The 14,395-nt window shown below is 34.7% G+C and overlaps 1 protein-coding gene across 2 annotated transcripts in view; it reads right to left on the bottom strand.

The window, feature by feature from the left end:
• Positions 1 to 11,670, bottom strand: part of LOC106625630 (homeobox protein araucan) — an 89,805-nt gene extending 78,135 nt beyond the window's left edge. The window contains exon 1 of one of the 2 annotated variants that reach the window (XM_070111292.1): positions 10,098 to 11,670. In XM_070111292.1, the coding sequence (XP_069967393.1) occupies positions 10,098 to 10,148 (51 nt within the window). In that variant the 5' untranslated portion in view covers positions 10,149 to 11,670. The remainder of the gene's footprint in view (positions 1 to 10,097) is intronic. The other variant, XM_036359150.2, reaches the window with a different exon arrangement.
• Between the last annotated feature and the right edge of the window lie 2,725 nt (positions 11,671 to 14,395).

The following is a 14,395-nucleotide window of genomic DNA, read 5'->3' as shown; positions in this document are numbered from 1 at the left end:
AAATACGCCAGAAGCAATTAATTTCACATTCAAGCGATTCATAGGAGCCGTTTTAAGAATTAGATAATGGGTGTAGCACCGCCCGAATTCAGTGGAAATCCTATATCTTAGGAACTGCTCGACCAATTTCCACCAAATTCGCTGTTTAACATTATTCTGATATTTGTATTTAACAATGTGAAAATGAACACAATCGGAATACAATCACGCTTATATTATTATTTTATTATATATAACATAACTCTAATTTCCATTTTCACTCCACAGCATACAAACGAATTAAGGTTGAAATCGGTTAATAACTACTCAAGCCCCCAGACACCGAATATGTGAGCCTGAGTGCCTGTGGCTGACTTCTTACCGAAAATAGCGGTCAATCTTTAAGATGTAATAATGAAACTTAGAGGAATCATAGGAATAATCCTGGCAATAATGTGATCTGACGCTAAAAAGAGGATAACATCGATTCAACGCCTCCCATAGCCTCCACATACTTAATATAAGGATTTTCAAAGTTCCGGTTGCATCATTTACATATTATCTTGGACAATATGTGCGCTATCTTCATCAATCTCAGATAGCATGTTTTTTTTTTTAATAATATACACATATCTTATAATACCAAAAATTTATAAAAACAGGTAAATACCACCAAAATCATCATATACCTTATATTGCATAATAAACTTAAACTTCCGGTTAGTTTTACACCGTATCAGTCAATGTGTAAAATTATGTGAATGTATAATTCTGGATGTACAATACTATACTTTAAAGCAGTAGATATGTGAAATCGGGTCACCAATTATCCCAACTCTCATACACTACATTCGATTATCTTCGTTACCCCAGTAGTCTTTATGCCGAATATATCGGTCAATGTGGAAGTTATCCTTATAAAATTGGGTGAAATTCTCGAATAATACTTGTTATCATTCAGTTCAAACTCTCTCGTTACTAACTACTAGTGTAGTGTAGTGTAGAAAAATTACAGAAACTATAGCCTAAAAAACTTCATATTCTATACCTGGAATGAGTCTTTTGATATGATTTAATCATAATACCTATCTGAGCGAAGTTTCATTCAAATTTTGGTTTGAAGGATCGTCGAACTTATTTCTTGGCTTCTATTATGCAGTTAGCTATATTAAATTTTATGAAGATAGCTTGTCAAATAAAAAAGTTTTACATACAAGGACCTGATTTTGATTAATCACTTTGTCCTTCTATGGAAATTGAATCCAACAGTGATCCGATATCCGATTATTAACAACTTCTTGGGAAGAAAAGTATGTGTGCAAAATTTCAGATCGTTATCTCAAAAACTCTCGTCCCCTCAGTTTTTAAGATATAGATCTGAAATTCGCATATACACAGACAGACTCACAAATATGGTTTAATCGACGTCGTTCGTCACGCTGATCATTTATAGCTATACTTTATAGGGTCTCCGAAGTTTAATACTGAGTATTACGAACTTCTTATACCCAGTTCAGGGTATAAAGAGATTATCAGAATTTTTTTGAGGACAAGTATACCTATTACATCTGAGAGGATTGTTCCGGCGAAAACAGTATAGATATGTTTCTCATTTGTATTAAGTTACCAAAATCTAAGATCATCTTAGATAAGAAACCTTTCATCAATTGTGGAATTCTGGACAAGCGCTAGCATAGGGAGGCTTTCGACTGAAGTATATATTTAAAACAATAAATTTACTCTTCAAAATTACAATTGCCGTTGTTGAACTTAATTTCTTAAAGTATTTCCTTTTCAAAAGAGCTATAATCTTTAACATACTTTGAAGCTCAAAACTCAGTACGGTACGAAACTCCTCTTTCTTCTCTATTATGCTTCAGTTGTTTGTATTCCGCATTTTCTTCACTGCAACGGTACAAGTTTTTAACCAAAGTTCATCGTTCGTTTTACATTTATTTCCTCTTTTGCTAAGAAAAAATCGTCATTTGCAAGTTTTTCTTGACCTTCTATTATACTTAATACTTTCTCTCTGTTGAAGTTCAACATGCAAAGTCTTTTAATTCCTTTGTTGACCAAACATACGACCATTTTTTTGCTGAATTTGTCTAGCTTTGAAATTTTTATTCCTGCAAATGAATTTCCACTTGATTTTAGAGACTTAGAGAGACTTAAATTTAATTTAATATTCTCATACATAGATTTGTATAAAGTCTCCATAAAATGTGCAACAACATATACGAAACTCCAGTGGAATTTTTTTCTCATTTCACTTTGCAAGCGACAAATTGTTTGAAAGTGACTTGGAATTTCAGAACATTGCACTGTCGCCTGGAAATTAATATCGATTATTTTGCAACGAAAAAGTGCAACACAAATGAATGTAAAATAACTGAAAATGGGACGCCACACACAGCAAGAGTAAACACAACGCGCTTACGGCATTGCAACACGCACTACAATTGAGTCATTTCATGCCTGCCACACTTGCTTTTAGGTACACAAAGCTATATACATTTATCCATAGGAAAAAGCTTGCAGGCCCTGGCAGACTCTAGTTTTGACTTTACTTTAACTAAATATGTAAGAACAAGTTTTAGTTTTCTTGAAATATTGGAGTTTTTGTGATTTTGGAGAGAATCTCCAAAACTATACGGAAAGTTTTGGTTTAGGCACAGTGAATGCAGCAAACGAGGTAACTACAATATAAACTCAAAGTTAACGCAGAGTCTCCACTTCAGAAATTGTTTAATGTCTACCATCTCATTATACCCTCAACAGGGTATATTAAGTTTGTCACGAAGTTTGTAATACCCTATAAAATATATATAGTATATATGATAAATCAGCCTGATAACCTGAGTTAATTAGCTCTGGCCGCCTGTCTGTAAATTTGCGAATTAGTCCCTCCACACGTTTTTTTGTCACCAAGAAGCTGCTCATTTGTCGGAACCACTGATATCGGATCACTATAGCATAGCCTATAGCAGCTGTCATACAAACTGAACGATCAAAACCAATTGCTTGTATGGAAAATTCGTTTATTTGTGAAGGGTATTCTAGCTTCGGTGTAACCAAAGTTTACTTTTGTTTCCTTTAATATAGAAAATATGTTGAACAATACAAAAAAAAAGAATAACGAATTACTACAATAAATATATACATATAAAGGAAAATATAACTGCATGACTTCCGAAAAAATTAAGTAATTTCGGCATAGAAGATTTGTATCTTGCTGGATTTCAACCATTTTCAGTAATATAAATTCAAATCGTCGTATTGTCTGGCTCAAATCTAATTTTCACTAGAATTATACATAGCATGAAAGGCGAAAAATGGCGCGTGGTATGTTTTGTCAATAATTTTCATTATATTCTTCTCATTCGTTGTTTTGTTGAAAATTAATTTATTCAAAGTTTTGTTGAGCAGACTTTTACTTTAGGGCAAATTATTATAAATAGCTTTCGTGGCACACACGGTGGTCGAGCAACTACCCTAATCATTTGAAGAATATTGATGACGTTTCTTAACGCTCAACTATAAAGCTTCTGTTAAAGCACTGACTTTCGGTTCAAGCTCAACGAGCTACTCAGTTTTGAATATACTCCCTTCGGCCGAAATGTCAGACTTTACGTTCATGGACCACTGTAATATTTCTCAAATTGTTTTTAGCGATGAAAATTATAATAAAATTATTCAATGATTCCCCAACGAAGAAAAAACAGTTTCGAAATTCAAAAAATGTGTTTTGGCTTATCACAAAACTTTATTAAACCACTTTCGATAAGATTCAATGCAAACGCAATTAATATCAGCTTCCAAACATTAGTTCCTACATTACTAAACATACGTTTTAGACTAAAATTTCATAGAATAAGAAAGCCTTCTGTTACAATATTTCTCACTGGGTTATATACAATTGTGCTAGTGTTTGTTTGTATAATTGTGTTGTGTAGGTGTGTTTTCGTCGTGCGTTCGAGGAAGTTGACAAACATCGAAAAAATAACGCAAATAGCAAACGCAGCAAAAAGGCGAGACTTACAAAAAGTTGGTAAAAAAAGCGAAATTTTGCAAAGAGGCCAAAGTAAACCAGCAGCTTGACCGTAGCTGATATCCACATCCCTGCTGCCCCCAACCACTTGCCAATGACTTGTGTCATCCGTTCGGCAGCACACCTCCGACACAGCGGGGGTTGAATTGGTTTTTGCAATTTGTTGTTTACGCTTGCGTGTCTCATTGTTTATAAGTAATTTTTTGTTTGTTGTTGTGCTTGTTATTGTTGTGAATATTATTGTTTTAGTGATTTTTTCATTGTATTAGTCGGCAATATGCCGTTTTGTTTGCCACTTATGAGCAACCTTGTCGCTGTGGTTAGGCGCGTTTTGTCGCTGAGGTTGTTGTTGTTATTGCGTTGGCGTTAAACAAAAATCGGCACAAATAAAAGTAAGCCAGTGTGTCACAGGCCGAAGAATTAGACAGCACATACACATACAAACGTGCGTGTATGTGTACCCATACATACACAATCCATTCTTTTAACATTTTAACAACGACAATAAATCCGTAAGTCGACATAATTTTACACTTTGGTGTATTTTAAGTGCGCTCCTCTATTAGTTTTATGAATATTTGCCTATATTTGTAATAAGTTGAACTCTTTTTTAGATTTTTATGTGTCAACTCTCATATTTACACACACACATTTATTTAATATGTGTATATATATTTTGGGCGGACCTTTAACATTAACAGCACAATATGTAAAGGTGACATAAATAAGTAAATGAAAGGCTATGCGGAATTTATTAGAAACCAAATGTATAATAATTAACACCTAACCAAAATGTATAAAGATTCTCTAAGTTTCAATATTTACATATCCAATAGCATAAATTGGCCCTGAATGATAAAGAGATTTTGACTATTCGATAAGCGTTACTCTCCAGCGAATCGAACAAACTATACCAGGGCAGAATTTGTGGTGCAACCCTGCGCTAACATGTCTTCTGACGCATGCGCAATAGTATTATGATTCTTTCTTAGTGGAAACATTTTTTTATTCGCGGTAAAACCCATTGCTGTAACCCTTTATTTTCGTCTTCTATAAATTACTACAATTAATTTCAAGTTCTAAGTTTTAAAAATACAAGAAAAAAATTAATTTGTATTTTCATTTGTCATTTGAGCCATTCACAATAGCAAAACTGATCCAACCTAAGCAAAGCTTGGTAGAACTGAAGGTAGCGGCTTTACTACTTTAGTAAAGTATCCGCATATTCTCTTGCTTGAATTCAACCAGATAAATTTGTTGTTGCTTTTACGAGTACATGTAATTTTTTCGAAAAGAATTAATAAACAGTAAATGTTTTACTAGATTATTCTTGCAATATGTTGCTACAGAGTATAATAGGTTTGTTCACTTAACATTTATTTGTATCACCTAAAACTAATCGTGTTAGTTATAGGGTTATATATACATATATGATCCGGATGAAAAGACGAGTTGAAATTCGGCTGAGTATTTGTCTGTCCGTCCGTTTGTCTGTGCAAACGATAACTTGCGTAAAACTAGATATCTTGATGAAACTTGGTACACATATTTCTGGGCAAAAAGGTAAGGACAAGTTTGTAGTTGGGCGTAATTGAACCACGGCTACACCCACGAACGTGCCATAACTAAGCCGTAAATTAAGACACAGAACTCAAGTTTGGCACAACGAATCACCATTTTGAATTCCATCTGTTTCTTTCCCTTCCAATATAAAAACCAATAAGCAACTAATATAACAAATTAAAAGTTTGCTGGAACAGTGCCTTTAAAGCATGCCACCTTGTGACCAAAATTTGTCCAAATCAAACCAAACTGTTCAAGCCTCTAGGTACCGAATATGTGGACCCCAGTGCCTATAGTTGAATAATTGAAATTCAGAGAGAATCCTTTCCTGATCATAGCATGTCTGTATGTGAAAAATGGTTTGATATACTTCCCTTAGCCCCCATATACCTAATATAAAGATTTTCGAACTTCCGGTCATATACCCGCTTTTAATAGAAACATACATCTTTACTAGTTGTTTGGTCGAACTTCTCAACCAGCCTTTATGTTATGCTATAAATGATCCCACTCCAAAAGGTGAAGGTTAAGATAAGACAGAAATTTATTAGAGAATGCAGAGACTTTTTCTAATTTAGATTCCTCTCATTAAGGGAAGCTACCTAAAACTACCTACTTCTGCGTTTGACCTAAGCAGTTATTTTTACCTCGAGGACGTATTTCCGCTAAGTAATAAAAATAGTGAATTTAAAGCATTGCTTTCCAAACTGCCAACTATTTATCAATCGAACTAATTTTGAATCACATGCTACCGATTCAAATCAATTGCACTTAGATTTCGTTTACTCCAATAAACAAATACTTATCGGCATATACCATACACATAAATACAAACACAAAAATGTAGAAATATTTCCTCCGCTAAGTTTTAGCTGTCAATATTCTCCACTCATTATCATACACATATCACACAACGCACCACCAATCTCCTGGCCGTCACCACTGTTGCATGTGAATTCATAGTGACATATTGAATAACTTGAAGACTACAGAATGTGGTGAGTACATCATGTCTGTTATAGCGGCAGAAGCAATAAATAAAAACCAAATCAAGTCGAGCAAGAACCGATGAAACTTAAATGAACTAAACTCCAATGCGCAGCCCAGTCAAGTGAACTAAGTAAGTAAGTAAGTGACTGGCTGTGAACCCATACGCTAGTCAAGCCCCATCAAGTCGGCTAAAGTCAAGTCACTTCACTTTAAACTGTGAACTGGCGAAGCAGTGCATCGATGAATGAATGATTTACGATGTTCCATGGAAAAACTACTCTGAATAATTTATTGATAAATTGTGAAAGCGAAAAACCGGCAACCGGCAATGCCCACTTGCATACGGGATGTGGATGCAGCCCACAACGAGCAGGAAATAAAAAAAAACACTCTGTATATATATGCATATATGTATGTGTGTGTTTATATTTATCAAGTCGGCTCAGAACAGCCCAGCCCACCGTTACAGCAAAAGCAAGCCAACCGCAATCGGCTCGCGTTGCGCCAGCCAGCAAGCAGCAACATCATCAGCGCCAACCATCAGCCGGCATTCACTTTTGGCATGAAAAACTTCAAATTGGAATGCAGCAGAAAATGTCAATGCGAATTCCCATCGCATGCTCATAACAGCCAGCGTTCGCAGCTGAGCCACCAATTCGCTCTTTGCTGCAACTGCTGCGCGCACTTCCTCCACAGCTATGTAGCTAGAGTGGCCCGAAGTTGTGGCAACGTGCGACGTGATTCCAATAAAATCGTGTGATATTTTTGTGCGATCGCATTCGCATCTACCTGCAACACTCATGCCTATTGCAGCAACTGTCATAACATACACACACACACACATACACAGTGATTGTGGTTGAATATGCTGCAGTCTATCAGCATTCATACAAATGGCATTTGTGGCGTGCAACAATGCGCTGTGCAGTAGCTGATCGTGCCACTCAACTTCGACGACAACAATTCGGACTGTAGCTACACTTCAACTGTCATTGCGGATTGTTAATGCATGAGTGTGTGCGTGTATATGTGTGTATATGTGTAGCTTTGCAGGTCTAGCAGGGCCCAGAGGACTCATAAATATTCTGTGCGGATGCTTGTCAAAAATGCATGATGGAATTATGACAGATCGTTATGATTAGCACGTTGCGATGTGCGTGATATGCCGTGGCACAGTGATGATGACAAGTGATCGTCAACGTTCCACAGCGATCAACGATCAGCGATCAGCGACTGGTGTGTGATCACATTGATTTCGTGGCATTACCTGGATTTTTTTGTGCAGTTGTTAAAGGACATGCAAGTGGTTGAGTGGCGCAATTTAATTGAGTAGCGTTTTCACAGGGCGCTTACATTGGAAGCATTTGAACATAATTATTTGCTTTTTTATGAAAGAGTTGGTATGATGTAAACAAATTAATGAAAGTTATTCTGGTTATTCTCAGGCATTTCAAATGCAATGTGCGCTAATTTTTCAGTAGTATTACAATTTCATATTTGGTCTTGCTTGCAAAGGCTTTCACATTGAATTAAGTAAGTGAACAGGGTACGTTAAGTTTCCACGAAGTTTGTAATGCCGAAGACCCTGTAAGGTATATACATACCGTATATATAAATGATCAGCGTGACGAGCTGAGTCGATTTTTACGCGAACTAGTCTCTAAATATTTGAGATATCGTTCTAAAAGCTTGAACAGTGCTCAAATTATGAGTCAGTTTCGAAACTTAATAAGTGTAAAATATGGTTAAGTTAATAATTTTTCCGAAAAGCATGTGTCGTCGAAAGAAAATGGTTTCTCGGTTTGACGAAGACGGCAATTACTGTATATCTTCTTTTGGGCGATTTCGTGCGTTAGAGATGTTGACTTTCAGTATTAAACAGCCGTCATATTGCGCTTAATGTAAAATAGCAGCAACGAAAATTATAAAATCAAATGCATACGACACTTAAAATAATTAACTTATCGGATAAAGGCATAACCCAATCTTTAGTTTTAAAACATCTTATGCAATTATATAAACTATTATGCAACATAACATTTCAAACATTAATTAACAAAAAACAATAAGATATCAGCTGCTTGAGGAACCCGAAAGCTAAATCACATAAAAAAGAGGATACTGCAAAAATATTGTGCTTTTAGTTCGAATTAAACTTGGAGTTGGATGCATCAACTGATAATATGTGCTAAGCCTGTGTCCAATCGGTTATAATCATATCATCATGTCTCATGTGTGGCTTTTATGAAGTAATTCACAAAATAAAGCATAAATAAAGAGATGAGACCACGTTTCGTGTTTTGTTCTAACAATGTCGCGTCATTCCACATATTCCATTTTTATGTACCAAATGTTAGGTTATATATGCAGTTTATTTTAAAAAGTATTCAAAAGTTGCATTTATACAATACTTGCAAATCTATTGTATTGCTCACTTATAGTTAAGATTTACACTTTTATGTATGTAAGCAAATTTTTTTTTGTGGCAGGTGTGTTAACTAGCTGATTTGGTATTGCTTTATAAGCTTTAAAATTCTCTCAAAATTACTGTATCAACACATCTTAAGAGCTTTAATAATTTATAGAGATATTTCTTAAAAAATAGCCCACAGCCTAGGCTGCAAAGCATTTGCTAATAAAAAGGTTTTTCAGTTTCGGAATTTCGTTTTTAAAACCCAAATTATAAATTTACAGTTAGAAGCTGAGTGCTAGATTAAATATATGAATCTTAGGAGAACTTTAATTTTCGAGATAACTTCGGCCATTTAACCTCGATTTTATTTTCATTTTACAAACGCTTATTCTTTCATTTTTTCTTATAATATATCATAGCTATAAACCTTTGAGAGTGAAAAAATGTGTGAATACCGAGGAAAAGTAAAAGTAAGTTGTCAGCCAGAAAACGTTTAGATAGCTAAATTAGAAGTATAAACTAATATTTGAAAATGAGTCGATAAAAAATTGAACAACATAATGTTCTCAAACAAAACGGGATATACTTGTAATTCTGAAATATAAGTTCTATAAACGAAACTCCAATATAATCCTCTAATTAGACTCGAAATTGAATTTGTAAACGTAAAATTGCAAATTAAAACTTGCTTTTGGTTTTTGATGTATTTCTAATTTATTTGATTAGATTTCAATCGAGTTGCTTTCAACTAGAGAATAATGTGATAATTACCACACAACTTAACTAATTAAAATTTCACTACTGTTTGTTACTGTATTTGCTGGGTATTAATCAAAAGGTTAGGTTTAGTATACAAAATTTAGATATTTCACGAAATTTTGCGTAAACATATAATATTTGAGATACATATATAAATATTTGTAAATTACTAATAAATTATTCGTAATTTTGCTATAAAAAAAATCGATATTATATCAATATTTTTCACTGCAAGAGCTTAATTCATGTAATTATACAAAAATTAGCTAATCGAATCAAACAGTTATGCAATTTTTCTGAGTCAATTTTTACAACTTTAATAAATATTTAGGTGTTTTAACTTACCTGATTCGCCGACGGATAACCGCAGCCATTGTATTGGGCATAAGCAGCCATTATTATAAATGCCGGCCACTACGAAATTAAACAATTGCACTTTTTTGTTTATAAATTATATGAGATTCGTTTTGTTTTCAAAATGTTTAATAGCCGACATTAAATGTGCGCAACTTTGAAACCGACAATGAATTTGAATATTAAAACCATAATTTTCAGTTTATCGATAAATGACGACTAAAAGCGTAGCATGTCTTTTTACAGTTTGAGTGTTTCTTTTTTTTTTTTTTTTGTCTCAACAGAGAAGCTGCGATCTTTAACAACCGTTATGCATTAATTTTCGTTTTCATTTTGGAAATAACTGTTTATTCTTTTTTTTCTATTCGTCTGCGCACGTTACCGCTATGTCATTGACACCATAGCGACATTTTGCCACTGTTTGACATTCCACATGGTCGTTGGTCATAGATTGTACGCACGCCTGTCATTTAAGCCAAAAGTTGTTAGCTGTATGATATGTGCTAGTATGGTTTTTATATAGTTTACTTGACATATGAATGCCATGTGTTACTAGCAACCTAAATCTTGTAGCTGTTCACACTTTGACAGGTCAGCATTCTAATGGCGCTGGCTACTGACGGTCATTTGCTAAATAGTTGTTGTTGTTGTTTAAGTTCACTTTTTTGTTGTGGCTTTGCTAATGTTGCTTTCGTTTTGATAGTTTTTGCTGCTTCGGTTGACAGGGTCAAGGTTTTGGTGGACTGCCTGCATGCCGGTACACACATACATACACAACGGTTGAAAAGCAGTTTAACCACAAACCCAAGCCGAAATACACTCCGTCTGCTCTAATTAAAAAACGCTTCACAAACTTGTCAACCGCCTGCAATAGCAACAACAACACCATACATCGGGCAAAAACTTGTTTTGGGGGTAATTTGACACTTTGATTGGCGAACTAGCCTGTGCTTTGGTTATTATGTTATTATAATTTTTTGAAACTCAAATTTACGCTACTGTGGTCATATGATTTGTTGGTTCGAAAAATTGTATTTTTATTTTTCTTCACTAGCTGACTTCAGTTTATATATGTACATACATACATATGTATTATCTCGATTTGCAGCGTCGGCGCGCCCATTTAATTTCACTTTATAATATTCCGCGCATCTGTTTTTACATAGTTCAATACGCGCGTGTAGCTAAATTATTAACTAATCAATCGTGACAGCAATAATAATTATTGCATAAGATCTTCGCAGACCGATCTGCTCATCAGAACACTTGCAACTCTTGACCGTCGCTGTCGCTATTCAACTTCCGGTATTTTCCAATTGGAAAATCTCAGCCCTTGCAACGCACTGCATTAGCGCTGTAGCAGCCGATCGGCGCAATGTAATCAACACAACCACACCCCTCACGTTGGAACGTTGCCGCTTCGCTGCAATAATACCATATATAAAAGTCCATACAAAACGTCGCACTATATTCGTCGCTGCTGCTGCCCGTCAAACTCGTTTTCGCGTGCCCACACTTGCTCGCCGATGCGCGCCTATTCACGTTCGAGCACAAACTAGTTGCGAGTTCGTACAGGCGTTGCAGCGTTTGCTTAACACAGCGCACTCAACACATTGCTAAACGATAAGAGCGTGCGCAAGCAACAGAGCGGGAGCGCGATACGATGGTACAAACGGCAGGAGAAAAGCGGCAAATCTGTGAATGTGAAAAGCGAAGCGAAAATATCAACATAAAGCACAGCTGCAACACTGTAGCGAAAAAGAGAGCAAGAGAGCGCTACATAAATGCAATAAATGAAATTAGCAAAGCAATTGCTTTTCGACTACACGGGGTGTGGTGGCAGCGCATAGGCCACACCCATCGTGTCATACGTGAGCGTCACATAACTGCAGTTGATGGCAGCGCCGCCACAGGCATTTTGCGTGAAAAACCGGAATTAACAACTCGTTACTCGCTGCCGCATTGCAGTGCATTTCCGTTGCACGCGCACTCGCCGTTCGACGTCGCTCTGCAAGCCTCAGCTGCAGTGGTTGTTATACTGGAATGCCGGCCATCCGAACGCCTCCAACTCTAAGCTGTCGGCGGGGTAATTTTATGGCGCTCGTCCACCACAACTGGGGTAACGAGATGTTCATTAGTTGAATGGATGCTTTTTTTACTATCCCGATTTATTTATTTGTGTATGGGTGTATGTTTGTAAGCGCTGACATATTATATGCTTTTGTTTACGCTAAGAAACTCAACTCTTTCGCTGCGGTCATAAGATGGTAGGCGTGGTTAACAGTGAATAGTTTTTGTGATTTCTAAGAAAGTAGTTGGCTATGCCACTCCTCATAGCGCACATTTATATGAGTAGTATACAATTATATACGAAAGTATGTATGTATGTATATATGTACTTTTTTGTGTATATATATATACATATATTTACATATATGTAGTGATATAGACACGCAGACTTCCTATGAAGTGATAAATTAATAAAAAATAATTAATGCGGTATCCATATTTGTACATGCACACCAAAGCAATTCAAAAATCATATACAAACATATAAATAATGCTTGCTATACATGCATACATATATATGTATGTACATATGTACATTAGATACGGTACAGCGTAGTGTTTTCTTGTACACTATTTTCTTTTCAAAGAGTAAAAAAATGTGATACTTTTGAACATGTTTATTAAAAAATTAATATTTAATTAGCTAATAATCATATACCAAATCATAACGGAATAATTTATTATATAAAGATGTTGCAAAGTTTTGAAAATTTCTGTGGTATTCCCATTAATGTAATTAGTGAACTTTGGCTATTATATTCATATTTAAAGTGAAGCATAGCACTAACAGTAGCGAGCAATATTGGTCGGATGTTTGTCAACTTTCAGCGTGAGATACTACAAAAAAGTCAATAATTATTCAATTTGCTTGACATTTTTAATTTTAACATGTATATCTATTTATTGCTTTAAACGTAAAGTAAAACAAAAAATTTAGAAAAGGCCACATATACCAATAATTTCTTATCAAAACCTAAGGAAACCCATGCGTCCAGTTTTTCACGCCCATCTTAGTATTTATTGATTTCTGATTTATTATTTTTTTCGGAAGAGTAATGGTGCGGCCTTGTTTCACTTGGTGCCATTATATTTGCAATGCTCTTCGGGTTCTCCACTTGCTGGCCACTGACATGAGTAGCCACCTTAGGATTTAATTTAGATTTTTACAAATCAACCGTTCCATAAGACGCGCATTATTGTCATTCAATATTCTTGGTAGACCACCAGAGTTGCCCAAAAACGCTAAATGATTCTTTTTCTGAATCGAAATGACCTCAATTTCTCTGTCTTTTTTTTTAGTTTGAGATAACAAAACAATACGGTTTTCTTACTTCTTGGAAATTTTCTTCATTTTTCTAAAATTCAATTCTTACAATAAATCACAGTTAAAATATCAATATATGAACTACACTCTTTATGTAAGCGAAACGAACCCGGCCAAAAACTGTAAATTCACAAGAATTCCTCGAATTATTTTTAATACTTTCTACGAGTATGTAATGTTAAGAGAGAGCAAAGACATCCTCATAAAGCCGAACACGTAGTAATCACTTGGTGCCAGATCCGGTCTATAAGAAGAAACTCGCCATTAACCATTGGATTAGTAATAATATTATTACTACTCGCTATCCATTCAAGAAATATTCCTCCCACAGTGCACAGGAACAATATTTAAGTTCTTCAAAAATGGAATCAATGTTCTCCAATATACCTACATATCTATATCTATATCTATATCTATATCTATATCTATATCTATATCTATATCTATATCTATATCTATATCTATATCTATATCTATATCTATATCTATATCTATATCTATATCTATATCTATATCTATATCTATATCTATATCTATATCTATATCTATATCTATATCTATATCTATATCTATATCTATATCTATATCTATATCTATATCTATATCTATATCTATATCTATATCTATATCTATATCTATATCTATATCTATATCTATATCTATATTTATATCTATATCTATATCTATATCTATATCTATATCTATATATATTAATATATACATTATCTGCGACGCACAATGTTTTGCAACCTGTACTGGCTGTATGAAAAAATGATTGAGATACCTAGGAATTTGCTACTGCTATACGGGAGGAAGTTTCATTTATATTTTCTGCCAAAATGAATTTTTTAGAATAACAGTAATCGCTCCTCGGAACCACAGTCGTAAGTAAGAA

This window comes from Bactrocera oleae, chromosome 6 (assembly GCF_042242935.1).
Source record: "Bactrocera oleae isolate idBacOlea1 chromosome 6, idBacOlea1, whole genome shotgun sequence".
Lineage (NCBI taxonomy): Eukaryota > Metazoa > Arthropoda > Insecta > Diptera > Tephritidae > Bactrocera > Bactrocera oleae.
The sequence above is the reverse complement of the archived record's forward strand: the minus strand, read 5'-3'. Positions and strand labels throughout refer to the sequence as shown.